The 27227-nt window shown below is 38.2% G+C and overlaps 1 protein-coding gene across 1 annotated transcript; it reads right to left on the bottom strand.

Moving 5' to 3' along the window:
- Window positions 1-381: 381 nt before the first annotated feature.
- Window positions 382-13965, bottom strand: slc2a3a (solute carrier family 2 member 3a). Its single transcript, XM_036567255.1, has 11 exons — window positions 13691-13965; window positions 13188-13311; window positions 7707-7805; window positions 7343-7503; window positions 6568-6808; window positions 5723-5885; window positions 3610-3797; window positions 3403-3507; window positions 2792-2890; window positions 2481-2684; window positions 382-753 (listed from the first exon to the last, which is right to left on the bottom strand). Exons 2-11 carry the CDS (start codon window positions 13200-13202, stop codon window positions 382-384), a joined length of 1647 nt encoding a protein of 548 aa, XP_036423148.1. The 5' UTR covers window positions 13203-13311; window positions 13691-13965.
- Between the last annotated feature and the right edge of the window lie 13262 nt (window positions 13966-27227).

Below are 27227 nucleotides of genomic sequence, written 5' to 3'. Positions count from 1 at the left end.
TCATCTATAATTCTCTTGCTTAAGATTAGTTCTTATTTAAACTTTGGCTTTTGTTAGTAATGATGAAAGCTAAATGTAAAAATCTAAATTCCCTTTTAAACCCTACTTAAAAGTATCTGTTGATATATGACAACAAAATATAGGTAGATATCTACTGAAATGTAAAGACAATAATATAATACCATAAAAATAAATAATTCATGAGGATATTGCACCAAACCATCAGCTACACACAACATCAACACATCTTTCCTTCAAAAACCAATAGAATAGTCATGACTTTCTGCAGACATTTCTTTCTTTTGATAATTTCTAGTGAAACTCCACTTTTCTAATAAATACTTGTTTTTTAAAAAAAACAAAAAACAAAACAAAACAAGTCTAAACACTTTCCTGGACAGTGGAATTAGATTTCTCCTCTGTAGTGGATTTAACTAGTGGCTCTGTAGCAGACTCAGGTTTCTCCTCACCCTTGGCGGCCTCTGAAGCAGCCTTCACAGAAGAGCTGGGCTTCTCCTCTGCTCCAGAATTGGCTGCCACCAAGGGAACTTTCTCTTTTACTGGAGAAGTGGACGCCATGACTCCGCTGGCCTCCTCTACAGCAGTAGTTGAAGGAGGTGGAGCACCGCGGAATTCTCGAGCGATGTCTTCAAAGGTTCGCCCCTTTGTCTCAGGAACACGGAAGAATGTGAAGACGAAGAAGAGGATGAGGAAGATCATGAAGATGATGAAAACGTATGGCCCACAAATTTCCTGTCAAATGGAATAAAAAGATTAGGAAGACAGCACAATTCAGTGCATTTTACTAGTCATACTAAAAACAAAAAAATGCATGAAAATGCAATCGAAACAGCATATTGATTATAGGGCTGAATTTCTGCAATAAACACACCAAAGTGATGCGGTCAGATTGGTGGGAATGTAGAGTTACAAGTCCAAAAAGTGCATTTCTACACTGTGCTAAGCTTGAACATTAATCATCCATGTGGAGAACAAGCAACTTACCTGTTCATCCATGGTTAAGTTACTTGCTCTCTATCCTAAACTACTAGGCTGTAAAACTGCTTAAAATGTGATGACTATTCTCACTCTCAGTTTTGTATGTAAAATGCATAGACTGCAGGGTAAAATGTATGAAGCAACACTGGCTACTGTCACAACAAATCTGCATCATCATAAGGAGCTTTTTAATTCATTTAAATATACATATTTTTGTATTTGAAGGCCTATACCTAAAATAAAAAATGCACATTTTTATTTGTTTTTGTAGACTAACTGCAAATATGAATAGAAAAAGCTGTTTAGGGAATCCTGACCGTTTTTACACTGAATCACCTCATGGCACTCTAAATTCTTCCCTAACCGGTGCCATCAGCAGTCAAATAGCTTTTGATAGTGAAACTATTGTAATTAAGACGAGTCCAATTAGTGGTGAGTCCGAGTCAAGACTGAAAATATATTTTTTTAAAACATATTTTGGACAATATAACATCAAATAACATTTAAATTAAATGTTAAAAAAGTATATGGTATACTTAAAAGTATACTTAAAATACTGTATTATTGAGTGCTATTATATTAGCCTTAGTCCAATTTTGCATTTTAATTTTGGAAGCCAGTGAGGTTAATCTATGTCACTTGTTTTCTATTACTTATTCAGAATCACCACCTAAAGCCAACTGAATGTAAACCAAACAACACGCATCTATTTTTATTACTGAATGAAAACATGATAATAAGAACTAGACAAGTAATACCCAGTTAAGTCATCATGGAAAGATGGATGGATCCTCAACCAGCAATTAAAAGATGTAGAGAAAGGACTGTTTTATTCTGCATTTCATTTTTATTTTGCTGTTTGCTTAAAGGAGAAGTTAGATTTCTGTCTGCACAAAAAAAAAAACGTACTTGTGGCTCCTCCACTCAGAGGCACGCTATTTTAATATCGTCATTGCTTCTCATATCATCATCTTGGTATCCAACAACTTTATCAAACATCGAATTTCATGTCTATATCGTGTAGGGCTAATTGCTGGGTATCTGTATCGGACCGATTATCAGCAGAACATGCTAGACATGACATCGGAGTGGAAAAAGGAATGAATCCGATCCAATCCTGTAACAAATCTAGCCTAACATGCCACATATTCTCATGTTGTTGTCTAGTTTAAGTAGTTTAAACATGATAGCCTATTTTAGATGCTCATCCTAAGTGAAGTGCTTAATTAAAAACTGCTCACTTTAAAGCTTATTTTAAAACAGTCTTTAAAGAAAAATTATCAGATCATATCAGCATTGGCTGAAGGTTTCGACATCGATATCTGTATCAGAAAAGAAAACGTGGTACTGTGCCATCTCTACTAAACAGTCAACTCAGAAGGCATTTAAATATTGTAAAAAGACACTATCATGTACAAATAACATCTAAAGAGTAGTGTGTTTAATCAGTGCACATTAACTATGCAAGACAGACTGTATACCTCCAATTTGGGGAAGCTGATGCCCACGAGGAAGTTGGCTGTCCAGTTAGAGAATCCAGCAATGGCCATGGCAGCAGGACGGGGCCCCTGGGAGAAGAGCTCGGCCACAATGAACCAGGGAATGGGTCCTGGGCCCATCTCAAACATAGCCACAAAGGCAAACACTGCTGCAATGCTCAGGTAGCTCAGAGACTCGATGTGCTTCTGCTCAGGAAAAGAATTTTTTTTTTTTACATTTTTCAAAAATGCTAATATTTATAACTTTATTGTTGAGATAACTACAAGAGAGTAGAATTCCAAAGTCAACCTACCAATAGGAGGGCGATGGTCATAAGCAGGGCGCTGACAGCCATACCACCTAAGCCAATAAGGTGCAATGACCTTCGTCCAGCCCTCTCAACAAGGAACAGCTTCAAGCAAAATCACATATTAATGTTTACATGTTCTGAACAATCTTGCCATTGACGCCATTGATTTTTCAAAGATTTCTGCATAATTAGATGGTTAAGATGTAAACAAAGTGGTCTGATGTGAAAAGCTCTGTTCTAGAGAAACTTACTGAGCCAGTTCACAGTGGTGGTGATAGGAACCTCTAAAAGCCACCTCACAGAGCAGAAAGTTATCACATGAAATAGTTATGAACACACTGTCTGGCACTTTTGAGAGCAAGTTTTGGCCTAAAATGTATTTATATAATATATTCATATGCAAGACGTAAAATAGGCCCCAAAGAAAACATATTTTTTCAGATTTAATACTATTTTATCCTTGTCAGCATTACATAAAAGAAGATACACATAGGTTCACTGGTTGTCTTGGATAGTAAATAAAATGACTTTGTTTACATCTCATCCACTAAATTATGCAGAACTGGTGAAATATCAGTGGAATTCCTCTTTAAGTCAAGGGCTTGGACACTTACCGAAACCACAGTGAAAACAACGTTGACAGCTCCAGCTCCAATGGTAGCGTATATGGGTTGGGTCACACCAGCAGACTCAAAAATACCAGTTGAGTAGTAGAACACCTGAGAGAAACAAAGAAGAAGAGAAAGCAAGATAAGAAACGGTCATGCAAATTAAGAGGTCATAGTTTTGGACTGTGGGATGGGCTTTGGTAGGTTACTTACAGCATTGATGCCAGACAGCTGCTGGGACAGCTGCAGAACAACCGCAATGAGAAGAGGCTGGCGGTATGTGGCGGTACGGAAGAGCTCAGGGATGGTAACCTTCTTCTCCATGTTCATCTTCACGCTCTCCTCCTTCATTTCCTGCATATCCTTCGACACGTCCTCAAAGCCTCGAAGACGCACAAGTGCTGAGACACAAAACCGTGGTCGTTAGGAGACAGGTCTGGGTTATCAAATAAATGAGTAGCTCAGACAGATAATGGCGCCAGTGGGATGAGAACACGGGCAGCAAATTGTGACATGAAGAGAGGTGAATCATAAAATTAATTTCAGAGAGAGACAAAGCATTAAACAGCAACATGTTGGGCACAAATTCAAAATGCAACAAGTAAAAATGTAGATATTACTAGGGCTCGGAGCACTTATGGATTTACCAGTAATTACTTTTTTAAAATGCATTGGTTTATCAATCTTATTTTTGTTGAAATGGTAGAATGCGCTATTTTTTCTTTCCACTTTGTAAGTTGTTCTGTGATCTGACCTGTACTATTTATTTATTTATTTATTTCACACATCAGTGAGTTGTCCTGAGAGCCACAATGTGACAACCACACTGGTACATGGGAAAAACATATCATATTCATAGTTACTAATTAGTCGTTGTGAGGTTTTTCACACCATTGATTTGTACAGGGGGAAGAGCTGATGATATTTTTAATGCACTGAAACTTTTGCTCTGATGATTTTTTATAGGACTTTAATGCAAGGTTTTTTTCTTTTCGCCAGTGCGACTCAAAGACGCAGTTTCTGAGTAACAGCCCATTCTGCTAAATAATTCAGCATTGACCATGAGTGTGAGTTAGTGACTCTGCTTCAGTTTGAAGCTACGAGCATTAAAAGGAGCAAACAAACCATGAGTATTCATGAGCTTCGATGTGAAAGATGCTATTAGTTGGTTGGTTAAGTTTTCAATTTTTGTTTTGATATTTTTTTTCCCATACAACACAGACTGTGAAAATACCATAATGATTAATCACCTCTCTGTTGCAAAAATGGAAGCAGTCCTAGATGTACTGACTATGTTCATGTAAAAAACATACTGTTTCAAAAATGAAAATATTTATATTTATCAATAATACTAGCCCAATTTATCAATTTTCCAAAACATCTAATTGTCCCAGCCATAGATATTACTCAAAATGTACACAAAGAATAAATCAGTGATAATAAGGTAGAAAAATATATATGGGGCCTGTCTCATGAAGCAGGATTTCAAGATTAGCCAGCTAATTTAAGCTTAATTTGATCTAACCTCTCCAGGGCAAGTTGCATTCAAGATTTTGTATCATAAATAGTTCTTAGACCAATCTGGGCCACACTGCTGACCAATCAGGGATGATGAAAGTGGACCCCTCCAGGACTTTTCTCTTTGTGACCACTGTGCCATTTATCACATGACGGTAATCACTTGACTGGCTGTTCATCATAAACGCACGCTTTCAGGTGCATGTGTATGAGGATAAATCACAGCTTGAGTATCTAAACCCTGGTTAACAGAGAAAATTATTCATTTTTTTCCCTGTTCCATTTGTAAGGTTTTGTGAGAGAACTTAGTCAGGAAAGCTATCTCTGTCAAATCTGCTTTGTGAGACTGGCCCCAGGAGTATCTGTTGTGATATAAAGTGTGCACTTTTCTTTAATTTTAAATGTAAAGGAAAGCATCACATTGTCCTCATAAACTGAGTATAAGAAAGGTGTCATAAGCTGCTGTTAGTCTTTAGGCTCAAGAACCTTTAGCTTTAGTTTCTCTGTGGAGCAGTCATATGCAGTGCAGAGAGACTTTTTATTTTGGTCCTGTCATTAAATATGAATTCCTTGTTTGTAAAGTCTATATTTTTTTCTGGTGCTGGTCATCATTTCTGTTCTGACATGCAGCTTTGAAACCTGCTCGATTAAAATGTACTTGAGCTACACATGTACGCTTAATTTGTGTTCAGACTTTCCTGACGTTACGTTAATGAATGAAAAATGATAAAAATAAAACTAAGTAAAATAGCACTACAGAAATAAAATAATGCGACAAGCAAGCTTTTATTAAATGCTAAGAACTCACCTTTGCGAGCCTCCTCCTCCTGATTGAGGTTAATAAGAAGGTAGCGGGGGCTCTCGGGGCAGAAAGGCAGTAGCAGACACTGTATAACTGCAGGTACCACAGTCAGAGATAGCAGCACAGGCCACAGTTTATCTGAGCCGAGAAGAAACTCCAGACCAAAGATCTACATGCGACCATAAAGCAGACAGGAGACACCAACAAGCGAAGTTGGAATGTTAGCAGTAGCCAGGTAGCAGAAATTTATGCAGGTAAGGTTAGGCAGTCTTAGCAGATTAGGTTGTGCTAGGGTAGCAAGCTACAGAGTGAAAATATGCCCCATGTTATCTGTGCATCACATGCAGATTTTCAAATCCTTAAAAGAAACAATGCTAGACATAAACTAGGCAGTCTGTGGGAAACATTGTGTGCTAAAAACATTCTTGTAACACATAAATTTTAGCCCAGAATTTGTCTGAACATGGTGTGCCTCATTTGACTTGTGAAAGGGTGAGCCAATCATAGGTCATTTGCAAGTATGAGTCTTTAAGACACATTAAACAACCTGTTTAATTTTAAAGAATAAGAAAATGTAGCACTGTAAAATTCACTGATTAAATTCAATTGATTTAATTTAAAAAAGCTGAACAGAGTTGACTGAACATCAAACAGTAAGGTAACACAGCAATAATCTGAGCTATATTCTTGTTTAAATATATCATTACATGTGTAATTTTAATGTGTTGAATTTTGTATAGTACAGCAAATGAAAGTAATATTTCTCAACCCCCAAGGGGTAAACTAATTTGACTGGGAGAACATAAGGAAAATCCTTTAAAATTTACACTATATCACAGATAATAATTCACCTGCGAAATCAAGATGCCCACTACCACACCCAGCTGGTGCAGAGTCCCAAAGGCTCCACGCAGAGGGGTGGGTGATACTTCTCCGACATACATCGGAGTGAGACCAGTGAAGAGGCCACAGAAAAGCCCGATAACCAGCCGGCCAGCAATGACCATCTCGAAGGAAGAGCAGAGAGTGCACAGCCCCATCAGCCCTCCACCGATCAAGGCCAAGACATTCACCAGGAACATTGACTTACGTCTGTCAAGACAGAATGACAAGGTGGATTTCTCTGCTATGATGCTCAAAAATGTTAGAGATTGTCTTGTCTTCCTGTTAGCTACAATAGCTAACATATTAGCATAATTGCCAGCACTCTAATGCTAAAACAAAAATGAATAAATATGATTTTTTTTTCTTTTCTCTATAGGTCTACAAAAACAATATCGGGGAGCAGGGTCTGAGCCCGAGAGTAGTAGTAAGAGAAGGTGAGCATATCACTGCACTAATATTAGTCATGACTTGCAGCTGCAGCTCACAATCATGGGTTCACTGCAGAAACTCACACTGTGATTTTATTTTGTATGTGAGTGATATATTTTGTGAACATTGCTAAAGTTTGAATTCTCTTTTGACTGTAAGGAGTTATATGCAAACACTGCTTACATTTGAATTACAAAACAAGCACTAGTTTTTTATATATCACCAGCCACTTTAGCTAAAGCTTGGTGAACGCTCACTGACTGAAGATTAAGTTACAGTGAGCATGGGAAACGAACATTTGTTTTTACCTACCGTCCAAACTTATCTGCCACCACACCGACACTGAAGGAGCCCACCATTCCACCGACACTGAAAATGGCCACCGCTAAGCTCCACACAAAGATAGAAACTCCAGGATCAATAGGCTTCCCATAACGTTTCACCCAAGTCTCGTTGAAGAACGCTTGCAGTTTCTGAAGAAGGTCAGAGCAAGAACATTATTATGACAAACAGCTGAGACGGCGCCGAGATGATTTATTGCTTTAATGTACATGCCTATTAATCTGACTACATGTCACTACCGCAAGAGATAAAACAGTCATTCTCTTCACCTCTAACAGATGAAGAAAAATACAACAGAAAGTGATCTCACATGCACACCCACATACTCTTTTACCTGTTCAGGTGCATTGATGACCCCTGTGTTGTAGCCAAACTGCAGGGAGCCAATAACAGCTGTGCCCAGAGAGAACAGGAGGTAGCACGTTACTTGTTTCTGTGTAAAAAAGCAGAAAACGGAATTTTGAGTGACTTTGCTGTAGACAGCACTGTAAATGAGCATAAAAAAGTCATTAAACCACATTCAGCAAACAAAACATGAGTAAAAGTCCTAATTATTGAGTGGCCCCTTCATAACCAGCACAACAATAGTTTATAAAAAATGTCCTGATTTGATCTACTCTTTACTTTGGTCAACCAACAGATATCATTTTTGACTAATGCCGCCAACTACTAATAAGAAATGAGTAAAAATAATAAATGATTGTAAAGTATTATGTTGATACATTACAGTTTTATTTAACCAATTCACCAGAAACAAGCATGTTTTTTAACAGGAACTGACAGAAAATCTCAAACATTGTTGTCGTGTGTTTTTGAGCCATTACGAGTGAATAAATGTCATGTTTTTATGACTCTGATCCTGAACGCCACCTTTGGTAAAAATACATATATATATACTGGACGTCCCTCCCAAAGTATACTGACAACGACTTGAGTATATTATTTGTCCTATTTTCACAAATTCCATGGAGAACATTTTTTTTTTTTCTCAAATAATTTCAAAAAGCAATAGCACAAAGTGTCACTAATACTAAGCATTACTTCTTCTCCCTGTGATGATTTCAGTTTAGTCAAGACCATGAGCTGCTTCACCAAGATTAGCTCTATGCTAAGGACAGTGTACTACCCACATGTTAATTAAGAAACATATTAAGAATGAACACTCTACTATACATCATGACAATGACTCACATGTGCATGCTTTCTGAAGCGGTGTATCACAGTGTAAGTTGAACTGTAGTAAATGAAATGGTAGTTTCACAAATTACTGTCTACCTGCACAGACAAATCTTTAAAAATAAAGGGTTTTCTTCTTTTCACCCTGCTACACCTGCCTCACTCTTCAGTCAGCAGCCAACAGGGCTGCCTGATTCATGCACGTGGCAATCAGGTTGTGTAAAACAGGATGACGGATAAAGTATTCGCTTCCAGTATATTCCTAAAGTAACTACAGGTTAAGGTATAAATGAATAAATAAATGCAATGACAGGATTCTTTAAGTGATTAATCGACTTGCCAACTTAGAGGGGACGGCCCTTAACAAAATCACTGAGCCTTTCTGCTGAATCCAGGTTTCTAGGGCAATAGGACACAACAGTGCTGAGAGAGCAAAATGCAGTGGGCTACATGATCCTGGAGCGACTGAGGCTTTCCGATCAGACGACCTTACATTCACCTTCACCTCACATTTCAGATGTGAAGAATATGTGTGTGTGTCATGCAGTGAGTGGCTTTATTTCAAAAAAGCCTGGAGCAGACGGGTTGTACAAGACTGGCATGCAAAGGAACCACAAGCATCTGCAGTGAAGCATTACAAACGAAATACACATCGCAAAGGCCCAATAATATTATTTTAGAACGTTGGTTCTAAAAGCACTAAAATAGCATGTTATACGCTACTGTTCAAAAGTTTGGAATCACTGCTTTAAATAATATAATACCAATTGCAGACACATGAAAAAATATAATTCTAATATGATGCTAATTAGGCCTGGGTGATAGGGCGATGTAACCGGATATCCACTGACGACAAATAAACCAATGGCAATGTGTAAAAGGTGATAATCGGCATTTTGGTAAAAGAACTGAGAGAGAATTAGAGGGGATTAAGTTACCTTTAAAAGCTTGCTAAATATGGTGGGAACTGCGGTTCACATTTAAGAAGTGTGCAGGCTTGCGAACCAGTTTCACAGAGAGAGAGAGAGAGAGAGAGAGAGAGAGAGAGAGAGAGAGAGAGAGAGGTTTGTTAAGAACCTGCCTGTGTTATTTCTCTCTACTAGGCGCTGTAAACGCTCCTTAATTTACTTAACATGTACGGAATCAAAAATGAATGCGGACATGCTTTGGAACTCTAACCTGAAGATAAAGTTCCTCTGATCCTCGTCTACAGCTGGTGTGCAGTATTTTCTGCACGTATTAAGTGTCCCAGTGGTTAGTTGAAACGTCAGAAAATGCCTTTTTTTTTTAGGTGGAATTTGGGGATGATATTATCCATAATCGCGATTTGTTAACTACAAAATTCATGGTTGTACTAAGAGCAGCAAAAAAAAAACGAAAAGGTGGTAGCTTTTGTAGTGTCCCGGCTGTCCGACGCTGTGAGAGGAAAGAGGCTAAAGAGCTGAGCCAGCGAAGGAGAAATTGTTAAATAGCTCTGTAATGTTGAACTTGTGATGGAGGGGAATGTGATGGGGTGGAATATTTCAGGCTAAATATATATGCTGCCCCCAGACCTTCAATAGACATTAACAGTTAATTACATTACTTTTTGTGAATATTGCAAAAAATAGGTTTTCACTGTCTATTTTGTATGACAGCATGGGCATGTCATGCTTGACAGACCTTGTCAAAGATGGAGAAAAAAACAAATTATCAATGTGAATAAGCAAAATTGACCAGCTTTTTGAACTCCACTCATGTTTTATGGCTGAATACTTTGCTGTGATAGGGAGGAGCGCAAAATTGAATTATGAGTTAAGTGATAATTATGGAATTATTATATGTTATGTAATTATTGATTTTTACTACATGTTTTAATGTTGAATGTATATGTGAACTGTTAATGTGGAAGCAGATATACATCTGACCATGGTGAAGGTTTTATGTTAATACAAATTATGTTAATACAAATACTTTTTATACAGCTAAAAATATTTGAGATGGAACTTTATATTTATATATAATGTATATATTTTTTTTATTTATTTATATATATATATATATATATATATATATATATATATATATATATATATATATAAATTGCTATGATGAATGGAGCTGTAGGTGATTCAGTAGTAACTGAAAAAGCTGTATAGCATCAAGAATAAACTTGCAATAAAATTTACATCCAGAATACTTTGGATTTGAAAAGCAGTGACCAAATCTTGTAATTAAACAGCTGTTCAGTTTTCTTACGTCTGGAAATTACTATAATTAAATATACAATCAGATATTGCAGATTAATATTAAATTACATTTCCCATTGTTTGATGCGTCATAACTTCTTGTCATTCCCAAAATACTTTAAACTGTGAATAAATGATCAGGTGTCTAGTTTGTAACGTTTCAGTCCACAATCTGAGTTATTACTAAATAATAATTACTACATGACAAGTGATTCCAAACATTTGCCATTCCAAACAGTAGTGTAGGTAAACAAACAGGCAGGCTCCACTTCGAGACAACTGACACGCCCCTCTCCTCCCTGCCTCTCTGTATCTGTATCTCTCTCTCTGTTTCTCTTTCTGTGAAGTCACAATGACTCAGTGAATCTGAGTAAACCTGAGCTGATAGTGCACAAAAGCATTAGCCTGATTATATCATCATTAGCATGACAAACAGTTCAGAATCAAGTTTTCGGGGTTACTGCCTGAAAGACAGAACTACATACATATCAGGTTACGCAGACATACCAAAAATATATAACCTTGCACCTCAAATGGAACGTAGAGAAAAGATAAAACTGCGTTTGTGTCAGTTTGACTGTGTTGAGAAACAAACATTAATGCATAACGTGGATCCACAAAACTAAAACACTATAGCACTACAATATAATCCTGCATTCGCCGCTTTCTTCTCCCAAGATGTCTACTTTATCCTCTGTTAACCTCTTGCCTCACCCTCGTCATCATAGCAACAACCTGAAGGTGACAGCTGCACTGACACGTTAGATTAGACCCACACAAAGGCTGGTTGAGCCAAGGCGCAGTAAAACTCTCCGCTCATTATGAGGAGGTTGTATTTCATTCAGCAGCAACCAAAAACAGCACTATGTCTACAGTCCATTCTCCATATTTATACATCATCTCCTACTAATCCTGAGTGTAAAAAGGCATGAGATTTATAGCAACAGAGTGTAACTGCATTGACTCATTTGAGCTATAAATTCAATACCTCAGTGTAGCCGGGCAGGAAAAGGCCTATATAAACCGCTCTGAGCAAAACGGACATTCAATACAGTGAATGAATAGCATGCATGGTACAACAAAGCATGTACATGCAAAAATGTCACTGCTTTGTATAGAGCTATAATGTTAAAGAACATTTCTGTGGTTCTCAAATGCACTGCATGTACATTTTGCCGTGGACGTGTCAGGTAACTCCACAGATGGGGTGCCATTTAGCCCCTTTAACTCTTAAAAATAAAATTTTATTTTTGTTAGGTATTTTTTCAACATTGAATGTAAGAAAACATGCGTCTAACCACTGAAAAGATGTGATCACAAATAAAATTTTTACCAAAGGTTTCTTTGTTGAAATTGGCATAAATAAGTAAAAGTAATGTTTTTTATCATAAATTTAGTAAATACACAAAATGTAGTTATCTGGCACCCATGCTAACAGGACGCTTCTAATAATTTACTCAAATTTGACTTTTTCAAGCAAATAATTTTTCTGAATGTTTTAATTTATAAATTGGATAACAACTGCAAAAGTCTCTCGTCAGTCAACATTACAATATTACTGAAAATAAAGAAAAAGAATGAGACAATCTGTTGTTCTGCTTCCCCTGGTCTTCAGGAAAGTTGGATTTGGCATGCATGGAACAAAAAATGGGAAAAAAAAATATATTTTGCAAAATAATAACAGCTTGAGTGAGTGTTGTGTGACGTGGTGGTGTGTTAGTGTGTGTTGCGCTAGTATGAGTGGATCAGACAGCACTGCTGCTCATGTCACTGCTGGACTGAGAATAGTCCACCAACCAAAATATCCAGCCAAAAGCTTCCTGTTTGCAGCATCCTGTGACCACTGACGAAGGACTAGAGAATGATGAATACAAACTGTGCAGCAACAGATGAGCTATCGTTTCTGACTTTACATCTACAAGCTGGACCAACAAGGTAGGTGTGTCTAAGGTAGGTGTGTTTAAAAACTCCAGCAGCACCGCTGTCTGTGACTGATCCATGCGTACCAGCACAACACACACTAACAAGTCACCACCACGTCAGTGTCACTGCAGCGCTGAGAATGATCCACCACCCAGATAATACCTGCTCTGTGGTGGTTCTCTGGGGGGTCCTGACCGTTGAGGAACAATGTATGGAGAGAAATAGATGGTCTATGTCTGTAAATGCAGAACTACAGAACGCACCTATATGGTAAGTGGAGCTGAAATGGATGATGAGTGTAGAAACGAGGAGGTGGTTTTAATATTATGGCTAATTGCTGCAGTGCCTTGGTGTGATCTTTTCCACAACAGCTGCACGAGCTCTCTATGATATTAATCCGATTTTAAAATGTGAGAAAGCACAGATGTAACACTTGAGATGCTGAGAACATACTCTAGTTGTCTGAGTGTTGCAGAGCACTCACTCACCTTCTCCCCCTCCATCTTCCCCGAGTTGGTAAGTCGAAGACTGATTGATTTCGGGCGGACGTGCGGTTTAGCACACAACGTCCGTGGAGGCTCGTGTGGAAGACGCACTCAGACTGCGTGTTTCCTAGAAAAGGAGAGAGAACAGAAATGAAGGAGAGAAGGAACCGAAGGATGTCTCAAAATAATACGACATACAACAGGTCCTCGCTAGACTGCTGAATCCAGTTTTCCTCCCCAGGTCTACTCAGCCATAATTATGTGTAAAACCGAGTCGAATCTGCAAATACAGGCCAAATGTTAAACCCTAAGTAATCTTCACTCCACAGCATAATGGAGGCATCACTTCAGTGCTCCTGCAGCTCTGACACGCCTTGGTAGCCAAAACTGAAGTCATTTCCCTACACAGTAGCTGCTATTACCCTCGACAGCTGTCGAACAGAAAGCCAAGAAAGCCGTGAAAAAACTCCAAAGCTTTAATGCAGCGTCAGTAAAGAAGACCTTACCTTCAGCTGGTCGTCGTGACTGAGCTGAGCTGACCCACCGCCACACAGGGAGGAATGAAATCCAGCTCCTCGCCGCTCAGTGGTCACCAAGTGAGTACACGACCATCCGCACGTTGCCCTTTGACGAAAACACCTCCCGGCTGGCCTCGTCCAATAAAAAGGAGATTCAGCTCGACCTCTTTTTCCCCCCTCTCTCTTTATTCCCCCACTTCATTTATCCGTGACACGCATTCTGCATCACATCTCGTGACTGCAGCTCACAGCGGCGGGGGGCGTGTTCTCGTAAAGCCAACGGTGGGCGCTCCGAGGATGCTCCATCCTCCCCATGATGCCCCGCGCGTAGGCGACCTTGAAAGTGTCAGCTACGGTGATGTGGTTTTTTTTCCCCACCCGTATTCCGGTAAAGCCCCGCCTCCTGCGTTGGGATTGGCTAAAACCCATACGGAAATCTAATCTATGGCGGTATGTATTCAAGGAGCGCCTTATTATGTGCACCTACCCTGTATCTAAACTCATTGTCCATGTTATCAGCTCCACTTATCATATAAGTGTGCTTTGTAGGTCTACAATTACAGATCTGTTTCCCTGTATACCTTGTTAGGCCCTTTTTGCTCTGTTCAATGGTCAGGACCCCCACAGGACCACCATAGAACAGGTATTACCAACCAAATATATCCAGTCATCAGCATCCAGTGACCACTGAAGAACACAAACTGTGCAGCAACAGATAACCTACAGTTTTCAATCAGTGAGTTGGACCAACGAGGTTGGAGTGTCTAATAGAGTGGACAGTGAGTGGACACTGTGTTTTAAAACTCCAGCAGCACTGCTGTGTCTGGTCCACTCACAAGAGCACAACACACACTAACACACCACCCAAATAATGCCTGCTCTGTGGTGGTCCTGAGGGGGTCCTGACCAACTGAAGAACAGAGTAGAAGATTGCTAACAAAGTATGCAGAGAAACAGATGGACTACAGGATCCCACCGCTGCCACCATAATGTGACGATGCTCCGCCGAACCCCATGAGGAGACACGAAGTCACCGGGTAGATTGTGACTGAATGGGTGTTGGAATGCAGTTGCAGACTGAAGATGTGACGACTCTGGATGATTCTTGGCAATCAGTGAGATTTATTTACATGGTGGAAACACACAAAAGAAAAACTGTACAAACATAAAGTAAGTGGTGGGTAAAATGTTGACCTGACTCGATCAGTCCAGGTAAGGAGTCTTAGGCCGCAAGGCCATAGGACTATATTCCTTTTAGCTTGGCTCTTACTCCCTTCCCCTCAGTCTCTTCACAGTCTGAGGTGAGTATCCTCGAGCCCCCCACTACACTTTTCCCCTACCTCTTATAGGGTTAGCCCCACCCCTGCATCACCTGAGCTAAACCATTCCACTCTGCAGGGGTGTTGCTGTCCTATAAGAGTGGATTAAAAACAAGGGTAGATAAAATCATAATCTCACATCACAAGGCCTTAATGCATGACATTACCGGCAAGATGTTTCATACGGTGTGCACATTTACTAGACTATCTCACTCTGTCTTCTGTGACCTAGGTAGAGACATCACTCCTCTCATGAGCTAGCCGTGGGCCCTCCGGCACACTCATGAGTGAGCTCCGTCTGCTCTGCTTCCCTTTGCTGCTGGTGTTAGGAAACAGACAACAGGTGAGTATTACAGGTAGGTGTTCAGGTAAGTATTACACACACACACATATAGTCTCTGGTGATGGGCAACACGTTTGCCTCATCACACAGATAGACAGTATATATGTGATCCATATGTTATGCAAATGTGTTAACTTACCTGTCAGATATATACAACCCTGTTTCCAAAAAAGTCAGGACACTGTGCAAAATGTAAAGAAAAACAGAGTGCAATGATGTGCAAATTATTTAAACTTATATTTAATTGAAAAAAGTATAAAGACAAAATATTAAATGTTGAAAATGAGAAATTTTATCTTCTTTTGAAAAATATTTGCCTATTTTGAATTTGATGCCAACAACACGTTTCAAAAAAGTTGGGACGGGGCAACAAAAAACTAGTGAAGTTGTGTAATGCTAAAAAAAAAAATACAACTAGTGGAGCATCTTACAACTAATTAGCTTAATTGGCAACAGGTCAGTAACATGATTGAGTATAAAAAGAGCATCCCAGAGAGGCTGAGCAAAGGTTAGTATGACTGTTATATATTTGATCCCGTTTAAATATGAACTACTGAACCGAACATCAGTAGACTACAGAGAAATGTTCCTATTAACAAAAATGAATTTGTTGTGAAAGTCCTTTTAGCCAATCATAGCACAGGATCATTCTAGCCATTCCTAGCACAGAAGGCGGGGTTTTGCAGGAAAACGGGTGCAATACAAATGCTGCTGATGCAGTGCTAGCAGTGCACCAGCACAACGCAGCAAGCCGGAATCAGAAAGAAGCCCAGAGAGTGTTGCTGCTCTGGGATATTCTTTGATATAGCTGCGTAAATGTCTCTTGAATGTGACTGTTACATTACTCACATATAATAACCAATGTAATAAGGGTAGATGCATTAAAACTTTGTAATGATTTAGACTAACCTAATAGTGTTTCTCCATATTGGTCAAGTTTGGAACTTTTTGAGTCACTATGGCCTTGGTTTCACCTCTTCCTTTGAAACTTCATGTTTCACTGCAGCAGAATGTGCACTGCGGTTGTGGATTCCTGCTGCATCAGAGAAACCATGAAACCATGAGACTTGTCCAGATGAATGAATTTGCTTGAAACACTAATGGTTTATGACAAATCTAAAAAGATTTTTTTAGCCTGCTAAAGCCCAGGCTGATCCAAACCCACACACATGCACTAACATTAATGTTGTTACCAAGCGCTTGAGTTTCCTTATGCTTTCTCAGCTGTCCACTGCGTCGTCGATGCTGTAGAAGGTGCTGCTCATGGGCGCTGCCCATGACCCTCAGGGATCCACCAACCAGCTCTAGCGCAGCATGTTCAGCTTTTTCAGAGCTGGCAGCCTCCCACACAGGTAACAAAGGCCACACTACCAGGGAACTCAGACTCTTTGCCTCGGCTGAACCATCAGTCGCCACAACCAGCTTCACTTGTCCTGTCTCTAAGAATTTGTTTCTTCCCTGAGGTTGAGCACAGCCTCAGCAGCTTGGCACGTTGTCTCCTCCTTGAGCTCCTCTGCCATGTAGCACTGTGTTGTTCACCGCAGCACTTCTATGCCGAGGATAGGTTTAGCACTCTCTGCTTCGGCTGCTTGAAGGCTCTCGCCGGCTCGAGTGTTATCATGCTGTTTTCTTCCCCAGCCAGCTGCCTCGTTCTTGGCTTGCTAGACCCGTCCAGGAGGGGGCAGGCTTAGTGCTTGGTATCCCCTTCCTCTGAGCTCAGTGTTCCTTGCTGCCTGTGTTTCAGTTTGTTGATATGCTGCCCAACTTCTTCCAGCTCAGCAGTGATATCCCGCTCCTGACACCAGTGTAGTGCCAATGTAGATGAAGACACTGGAAGCATTATGCAAATGCTTTTTTATTCACTAAACAGTCACTTCAACAGCAGCAAGAGATGCCAAGCGCAGCAGTACCCCAAAACCAAGCCGGGGAGGGGTAATGTCGGAAGACACGACACTTACACACAGAGACCACACACCACAAACACAATTTAACAAACCCAGATGCAACCCCTTAACAAACACAACAACAACAGCAGCTACAACAAACATCTTTGCATGGCCATACTCTCTAAGCTCCCCACAGCAGCGCAGACCCTGGTAGACACCACAATATTAAACTTAAATCACTATTAGCCAACTAGATCAACTGTGTTCCTTTTAGTACACTTAGCAACAGTAGGCATCATAGTTGTGCCAGACTGTTTAACATAGTGAAAACCTTTTATATAAAACAGGACTACTTTATGAACAAATACTTGATTTAGCTTCCTCAGTTCTGAATTTTATCTGGCTATGCAAACTGACTGACCAGGATAAATAATGACATATAATAGAATTATAATTATGTTGAGACATAATGAACACATTTATTTAGAAATATCGGATTAATTGATTTCTGTATATTAGTAGTCCATGAGGTTACTGAGTAATAGGACTGTAGCATGTTATAAGCCTGAGATTTTAATGGGTTAAATATAAGTTTAGGTATCCTAGCCAGGAATGTGTTTCATGTCTCTTAGTGGTCATTTTAACAAAAAACTTAAAATACTTACAACTCAGTAGTCTTAATTAATTAAAATTAATGGAAAACTAAATGAATATGAAATGGTGCAAAATATAGGGGATCAGAATCCTCTAATTAACCTCTTGGACTTTTCAAAATCAAAATTCTGTGGGGTACCTGAAAATAAACTTATTATGACTTTATACTGTTTGTTAGGGAAAACTATACACACAAATACAAATTCAAGGTCATTGTTTAGCCTGCTTCTTCCATGAAACGGCTAGGGTGGCAGTGTAGCAGATTGGTTTACCCAGTTTGTTCTTTATAGCTTAGCAACTGTAACTATGCCTGGGATACCTCTGTACAACTTTACACTATGCTGCAGTATATGTGCAAATCTGAAAGCTTGCCCGATTTCCAAAGAGATTGGTTGAAAGAGTTAATCATTGCTCATTTCTTTTGTGTAAGATCCTAAATAATGTGTTGAAAAGCGCATTACCAAACTGGAAAAGAACATTTCCAAAAGAAGAACTGTTAAACCTATGGCTAGTGAGTTAGCACCCAGCTAACATGTGACCCCCTGAATACCAGGGGTTATTTTGCACACCCATTATAAATATGATGTGGTTAATTGAACCCTGGTAATTGACTGGCTGGAACATTCACACCTACAGTTCTTGTGGAGATGTGAGTTAAGGTGTATTTCAAAAGCAATATGCTGACATCTTCAGTTCGCTGTGTGGTACTGCAGCTGTTGCATTTAATTGTTGTAGATATTACACACTTAAAAAATGGCTCTTCAAGGGTTCTTTAGTAAAGAAAATGGTTCTGCATGGAAGCACACACACTCAAAGAACCCTTTGCATGATTAAAGAGTTCTTTGCATCACTAAGGTTCTTCAGATTGATGGAAAATGTGTTTAATATGGTTCTATTTCTATATTTATTTTGAAAAGGGTTCTATATAGTACCAAAAATGGTTCTTCTATTGTTACAGGCTTGACATCATAACAATAGAAAAACCCTTTGTGGTGCTATATAGAACACTTTTCAAAAAAGTTCTATATAGAACCATCTATAGCACATTCTCCATCAATCTGAAAAATCATTTACCAATGCAAAGAACACTTCACTCATGCAAAGCATTCTTTGAGTTGTCAATGGTTCTATGTAGAACCATTTTCCTCATTGAAGAACCCTTGAAGAACCATCTTTCAAATCATCAGAGACATCAGAATGAATGTAAAGACAATGTGAGCTAAAAGAGAACAGGTAAACCAAATGTTTTGTTGTACTGTACAACCCTGTTTCAGTATAATGACAATAAAGTTGAATTGAATTGAATTGAATTGAATTGAATTGAATTGAATTGAATTGAAGTAAAACAAGCCACACACACACACACCCCTACAAGTCCTTACACTTGGTAACATAGAAAAACACCAAATACATCATTCGCAACTGAAACAACCATTCTGAGCAGTTCTAAATGGCTGTCTTTGAATGGGATGTTGTGTCAGTATCTGTATTGCTGATGGACTGGAAGTTAGTTGATGTGTTTCTGCTCTGGCCTTTGTTGCTGTTCCCTCAAGGAAAGCATTTAGGCTTAACTAGCTCTAAGGAGACTGCCATTGTTATTGTCAGTCTACATCTTCATTCTTTCTCTCTGTCTCTGCACAACCATGTAGACTTAACTTTTCAGGATTCACCTGAAAAGTGCAAGCTCAGAGCACACACACACACACACACACACACACACACACACACACACATATATATATATATATATATATATATATATATATATATATATATATACTGTCTGAAAACCTCATATTTCCAAAATAATAACTTTAAAGGAGAAGGAAAAACATGCTTTACTTTCAGTGTATGTCAATGTAACCAGACTTTTATCCAAGTAAAAAGTTGTTTTAACACAATATGTAAAGGGAAACAGACGCTTTCAAATTACGTCGAAAACTGAAAAACAAAAATGGAGGTACAAGGTTTTGTTTGTACATGAAGGTTCACGACAAGCGAAAACCAGGACACAAAGTGTCTTAAAAATTCAGAATAGATTTATTGTAAGGAATCAATCAAAGTAAATCATGAGTGTTTGTCTAAAAAGGGGGAGCTGCCTTTTTAGTTTCAGGCTAACATGCTCGTAAAGCTTAGTAGAGGAGTTATATTGTAGTATTTGATTGGCTTGTTCTAATTCTCTCTTGCTCACTTCCCTCATTGGTTGACTTAATTATGCCTTGCCCATTCTTATCATCTTTTTTGCCACCAGGTATCATCTTTTCCCTTTGTATAACTACTCAAGTCTTCTACAAAACTTTACTTTGAATTTTGGCTATTTCAGTACTTCAGGATTTCAGACACAAATAGCTCATATGTTATCAGTTAAAAGTCTGGCACAGAACAGAAGACTCTAAAACTATTAAGTATTCAGATCTCAGACATTAACTTTATGTTATGATCTATTTAAACCCAAGGCATTAATACAGAAAATCAAAGTGTAACCTTAAATGTGTTTTCTGCAATTAAGTAAACTTTTTATGTTTTAAAATATTATGATATCATGTTTGTACAACTGTTAAAAGCTGCTAGTTAATGCACTGGCTAGCGTTTTTGAGTTGTTACTACAAAAAAAGTCACTACACTCTTAAAAAAGATGGCTCCTTGAGGGTTCTTTAGTAAAGGCAATAGCTGTATTTAGAACCATGAGTTTTATTTAGAACCATTTCATGCTTGGTTCTTTGCATCATGAAATGGTTCTTTAGGTACATGTAGAATGTGTGGTATATGGTTCTATGTAGAACCTTTTTGAAAATGGTTCTATATATCTTTATTGTTACGCTGTCTCTATTGCTATGATGTCAAGTTTATAGCAATAGAAGAACCCTTTTTGTTGCTTTATATATAGAACCATCTACAGCACGTTCTCCATCAGTCCGAACATTTACATAGACATTTACATGAAGCTGATTGATCTGGAATGATGCATCAAACGTGCCATCATGATAGAATGGAAAGCATGACTTGATTTTCAGCGTTCATGTTAATTGGTTCCGTCTTCTGAAATATTTGGAAAAAATCTTTTCCAACCAACAGACCAAACACACATGGAACCTTTTAATTCCTGAAGATCTCGTATGTTTAGAATTACAAGGTTCCACTTCTGAATAAACCCAACCTGGAATGAAAACTTTAACAGACATAGTTAAATATAAGCATATGATTTGGTATAATACAATGTAATACCTCTTATAACACTCAATTTTAAGTATTCTCACAAGTTTTATGAGCCACTGCAATATCATTTGCAGATTAAAAGTACATCTAAATGAGAAGTATGAAGAATGAAGTATGAAGGAGTAAATCAATAAATAAGCATCTCAGATTAGTTAACTTTATAGTGTAAATGTATTGTACTAAACTAGTATGAGGACTTGGAAAGATGTATAATACATGCATGAGAAAAAATATTATGAAGATTACATTATGAAGGTTACATCTTTTGTGCTACATCATTATTAGGGAAAATAACAGTGTGAAGAAACAAGAGGCTCCAACATGTTCATTTGTTTGTATGAATTTATTACATTACATTTAATTAGAAATATTCTTTATTCCATGTGTATCACTGCTTCACTGCCATTGTTTAGTTGTGCAGCTACCTTCGGCAATTCTAAAATGAAATGTTTAAAATGTACCGTAACTGGGCTTACTGGGCTTTTGAATGAGTAGCATTGTTTATTAACTTCATTGTTACTGTTCAGTGTTGCCAGAGTCCTTTACTTTATTCCTTCAGCTCTTTATATAAAACATTAAAACTCAATACAATACATTAAGGGAAGCAGGAACTGATCATGATCTTGCAAGACGCCCCAAACTCTTAACAATGAACGAACAAACAAGCAAATAAAGATTGACATTTTTGTGTTTATGTGCAATTCGAGCAACGCAAATTTGTTTCGCTTTTTTAAATAAACTAATTGTCTCTTGTCATAATTTGTGCCTTTTGTGGAAAATTTGTATGCCAAAACACAATTTCTTCTCTTTTTCCTTTAAACCCAAACAGAGTCGTGATGCAAAAAAAGGTAGGTAATTGCTAACAGTGCTGTCATACGCCATCTAAAACATACAATTTGAATGTCAAATGCCATAAATGAATGGCAACTACAAAACTTAAACTTGAGATTAAAACCTGACATAGCATTTCTTCATTTATATGTTTGCATCTGCATTGGATTGTATCAAGTATTTGAGCCCCTTTGGGCCTTGTGGTCTGTAGCCCCCAAAGGCCTTGCCAGTCAGAGGCCCCTAGGCGCTGGCCCCAATGGCTCAGTCAGTAATCCATCCCTGAAGGAAGCCAATGAAAAGCTTCCTATGGTCATGTTGAGGGTTAGTGGATCACCAAAAGTTATTACTCAGAACTTCCTGAAGTGGCAACTAACATGTTTTTAAGAAACAGTATAGTTTTTGCAAAAGAAGAGAGAGTGAAAGGTTTACTGCATGCACTTCCCTGCTGAAAAAAATATTCTGGTCTGGTGCCGGTTTAGCTGGTCACCCAGCATCGTCATGCTGGTTGACCAACATACCAGCATCCAAAACAAAACATATGCTGGCTTTACTGTGGACCAGCTATGCTGCTCGTGCTGGTTTTTCTAGTAGTGTTATCATACACCGATCTTGCGTAACATCATGACCACCTCCTTGTTTCTAGGCACATTGTCCATTTTATCAGCTCCACTTACTATATAGGTGCACTTTGTAGTTCTACAATTACAGACTGTAGTCCATCTGTCATCAGAGATGATAGCTCATTTGCTGCTGCACAGTTTGTATTGGTCATCCTCTAGTCCTTCATCAGTGGTCACAGGACGCTGTTGGCTGGATATTTTTGGTTGGTGGACTGTTCTCAGTCCAGCAGTGACACTGAGGTGTTTAAAAACTCTGTCTGATCTACTCGTACCAGCACAACACACACTGACACACCACCACCACATCAGTGTTACTGCAGTGCCGAGAATGCCAAATAGCACCTGCTCTGTAAGGGTCCATGGGGGTCCTGACCACTGAAGAACAGGGTAAAAGGGGGCTAACAAAGTATGCAGAGAAACAGATGGACTACAGTCTGTAATTGTAGAACTACGAAGAGCACCTATATAGTAAGTGGAGCTGATAAAATAGACAATGAGCATAGAAACAAGGAATTGGTCATAATATTATGCGTGATCTGTGTAAGTGGTGATGTGTACCTCATTGTTTGATTCATTTAGTAGTTTATCTATGTGTTTAAGTTATGTGATTTAACACACTACCAGTTACCAACTTACACTTAGTTACCAATATCAGGTTTCCATGTTCATATAGCTCACCTTAGTTGTGGTTATTTTACTATCTTGCACACTGTTTAAAATCTTGACAAGATAATGCAAGATTTTGATTTTTATTTTGTTCCTACACATGCCTTATTCGAAAAACAGATTGACTAAACAAATACTGACATATATACTGAACACTGAATTCACCCAAGAGAGGCCACCAAGAGAGTCAAATCTTGCCTAGGGCCTTCTATAGTCTAGAGCCAGCCCTGACAGCCCTGTACAGACAGCTCTAAAGGGAAAGTCTTCTTTAAACATAGAAAAGTAAGTGTTGGAGTGTAGCTACTTGAGGTGTCATCTCTTCTCACTAAGTTCACTTTGTGAATGTGAACTCATATGAATTCATACCACATCAGCTTCATGTGGGTGGCACTTTACTGTCATCATGTGTTCGGGATGGTAAATAACATGTTGCAGAAAATTAATGCAGGCAGAAGTCGACAAAAAACAGTGGCAAGCACCAAGGGTGGGTGAGTAGGGCCATTGCCGGGGCCCCAGAGGCCCTCAGACCACAAGGAAGGGCTCAAATTATTCAGAAAAATCCACTGCATATATTATATGAACAAACAGCCATGGATTTTGTACAAATGACTAAATAAATGAAGAAATATAATCTGTTTTAAGGCCCCTCTAATTTTATGTTGTTATTCACTCATGGGGTATTGTTGTAAACAAAAAAAAATTCCAAACAAAAAAGAAGCACATTTTCTTGCAGAAAGAGGACATGAACACAAACATGAACTATTGTTTAATCTCACTTACCAGGTATTCATATTCACTCATTATGTGTTTATTGTTGAGTTCAAGGGGTGAACTAAAGATGCTTGTGCCTAGGGCCATGACCAGTCCATGCATGTTGATAAATATTGTGATCCATTAGTACATATACACATACTGTCACAGAAATGACAAAAAATCTGAGTTTAATTCATCATTTGTTTGTTACATGCATTCTAAACACTGACTTTAATCCCATTAATTGAGGTCCTTTCTGTTCTTGCTCCATTCTGTTGTTGCTCCATTTTATTGCACGGCTACTAGAGGGCCAAGTAGTTTAAGGGCTTAAAAAGACCTTAAAAGAGTAGTTCATAACTTGGTGTATACCCAAACCTTCTGTCTTTCTCTAAAATTTCTTATGTTGTTTCTTGTGAAAAGCATGCTTCTAAAGTCTGACATGCATGCTTCTAAAACTAGACAAGCCACTTTCTTTTAGAAACTAATCTACTATTGATTCAAGGATACACTATAGTTCCTTCAAGGTTATACAAAGAAATGTGAAAAGAATTAACGTCATTTTTACTTAGCAGCTTTGTTGAATGATGAATAATGGCTTTCACAGACGTTGCTGTAGCCACTGGCTCTTGCCTGTACTCTGTTGGCTGTGGCATTATTAATGATAAAGACTAGTATGTTACAGTTTATATGGATTTCCTCAGCAGAGTCTGCAGAGCTTTATTCCAATGATGGTTAAGATCATGTGATTGAGTAAGTGCACAATCACACTCTCATTTCAAATTCAAAATTCACTGAAATTACTGAAACTGAATGCTTTGCGTACTTTAACCCAATTACACTTCCAACAGAAACAACATATTTTTACTTACAACATACTACATTTTCACACACACATTCAAAGAATCATTCCAAATCTCAAAGGCCAGGGGATTTTTTCCTTTTTTCTTTTATTAAAACATTTAATCAAATTTATATCAGTGTAAAATTGCACACAACTATGCTAATGTATAAGCTTATGGGAATTGATTCAATTGTTGCTATTAGAGGCCACTATTTCCTCTGGCTCTTTAGATCTCATTAAGAAAACCTCAGATGCTATCAGATGGTATCAGATCACAAAATACCATAACAATTATTTACACTGTCATATCAACTAATCATAAAAAACACTAAATACCACTACTGAATATTAAACACCACCAGCAACCAACATAAACTTTTAATGGCTTCTATGATATACATATTCATATACATGCTCTATTTATGTCAATTTTTATTTTTCTACATCATTTTTAGCATCGTCAGCTGTCCTTTACATTGTGTGAAAAATTCATGATGAATGGACCAATAGAAATGCTTCAAAACCACTTAGAATAAAATATCTTTACACTACTTTAATAAAATGTTAAAAACGTTTTGGCTTTCTCCTGTAAAATGACTCTTTTGGAGATGTTTTTTTTGGACAGCAATGATATATAGTATTGGAGTTACAGTTGTTGTCACATTAAGGCCACAGTTACTGTTACAGTTAGTGTTACAGTGTTATAATAAAGGTAATCCACATATGTGGTAGTTTACAGTTGCAGTATTGTTTCCATAGTAATAACTAAAGTACCCAATGAAGTACTGCTGGATTCATGTTGCATTAAATCAGCTTCATGGAGGCAGCACTTTACTGCCATCATCTGTTTGAGATGGCAAATAATGTTGCAGCAAATGAATGTGGGCATAAAAGGAAACATCTATGTCTGTACACGTTGAAAAAAATATGATTTAGTAGTACATATACATACACACTCACAGAAATCTATAAATTAATACAAATTCTTTAAATCACTGTTTATTGTTTACATAAAATGTTAAACATTTTCACAGCTGTAGTGAATTTCATTGAGGCGCTGTCGTTCCTGTTGCTGCATTTCGTCGCATGGCCACTAGAGGGCAAAGTACGCTAGGGTCATGCTCTTAAAACAATAGTCAATGAATTAGTATATACCTTAATTTTTCATACAGTTTAATTCTCAACAATTAGATCAAGCAAAGCAGGAAAAAAACACTTTGTAATGAGGGGAGTTTATTTTTTTGTTTGTTAATTTCTTTAACAGCAATTAGAATCAGAGAATGTGCAGTGAGAAGAGCTTACACCTTGTAATGTGTTCTTGGTTTGTCAAACACTAGAGGGCACTCCTGAGTCCAAAATGAATGGGTCAAAATGGTTAATATGACAAAATCATAGTTTGTAAATGCTTAATTATTTTTATAAATAAAACATTAAAAAATAAATAAATAAATGTATTATGAACACTAAGCGGCTAGGCTCCCCTCAGAGCTGGTTTAAGGGGAGGCTGGCCACTTCCTGTTCCTCCCTTTATATCAAGGGTGTCCAGAAGCAAATCCTAAATGAATGGGGGTGAATGGAGCTAAGAAGCTAAAAAGAAAAAGTTAAAATAGTTTCTAGCCACTTGTCCAGAACCTTCCTTTAACTTTAGAAGAAGGATGTATCTCACTAAAAAGGCAAAGAAAAGCCAAGTCAAGAAAATGTATCTGTATATTTCCTTTTTTCTGCAGTTAGCAGGTTTTGGGCAGTAGGTTGTTAGCATTGCTGCTACTGAGTGCTGACTGGTTAGCATTACTGCTACTATGTTTTTGCACAAATACTCCATTTTAACCCATTCATTTTGGACTCACTTGGGAGCGCCTCTAGTGTTTGACAAACCCAGAAGACATTACTGAGTGGTAATTCTTCTCTCTACATGTTCTCTGGTGACGCTTCTCCAAACGACAGTCTTTCAGATGGATATAGGTTTCTATAAATGAGTTGGCAAAAATAACCTCATAATAATCTCTCAAAACACCTGGAAAGTAATGACTGTAAACAGTGTCAAGTGACTGTATAAGCAGAGTTAGAAGAGTAATGTTAGATAAGGTTAGCATTTTTCATTTGCAGCTAACTCGGTGACTGGCTAACTAGCCAACAAATATTGTCTAATGCCTCTGGTAATTGTTTAGGTTAATGTGCAAGTTAGCTATCTTAATTTTTAACAGTATAGTGGCCGGTGTTGGTGTCAGCTTTTCCCCAGCTACCTAGCAAGTCTACATGGGTTATGACTCCAGTATAACCCCGATATAGTCAACTTCAGTTTATGTTAATTTATCATAAAGTAGCAACATTAGCAGTCATTTCATCTGTGCAAGAACATACAGTAATCAGTTGCATTTGGATGACATTTGCTGCTT

Source organism: Colossoma macropomum, unplaced genomic scaffold, assembly GCF_904425465.1.
Source record: "Colossoma macropomum unplaced genomic scaffold, Colossoma_macropomum, whole genome shotgun sequence".
In the NCBI taxonomy this organism is placed as follows: domain Eukaryota; kingdom Metazoa; phylum Chordata; class Actinopteri; order Characiformes; family Serrasalmidae; genus Colossoma; species Colossoma macropomum.
Note: the sequence above shows the minus strand (reverse complement) of the source record. Positions and strands in the feature narration are given on the sequence as shown.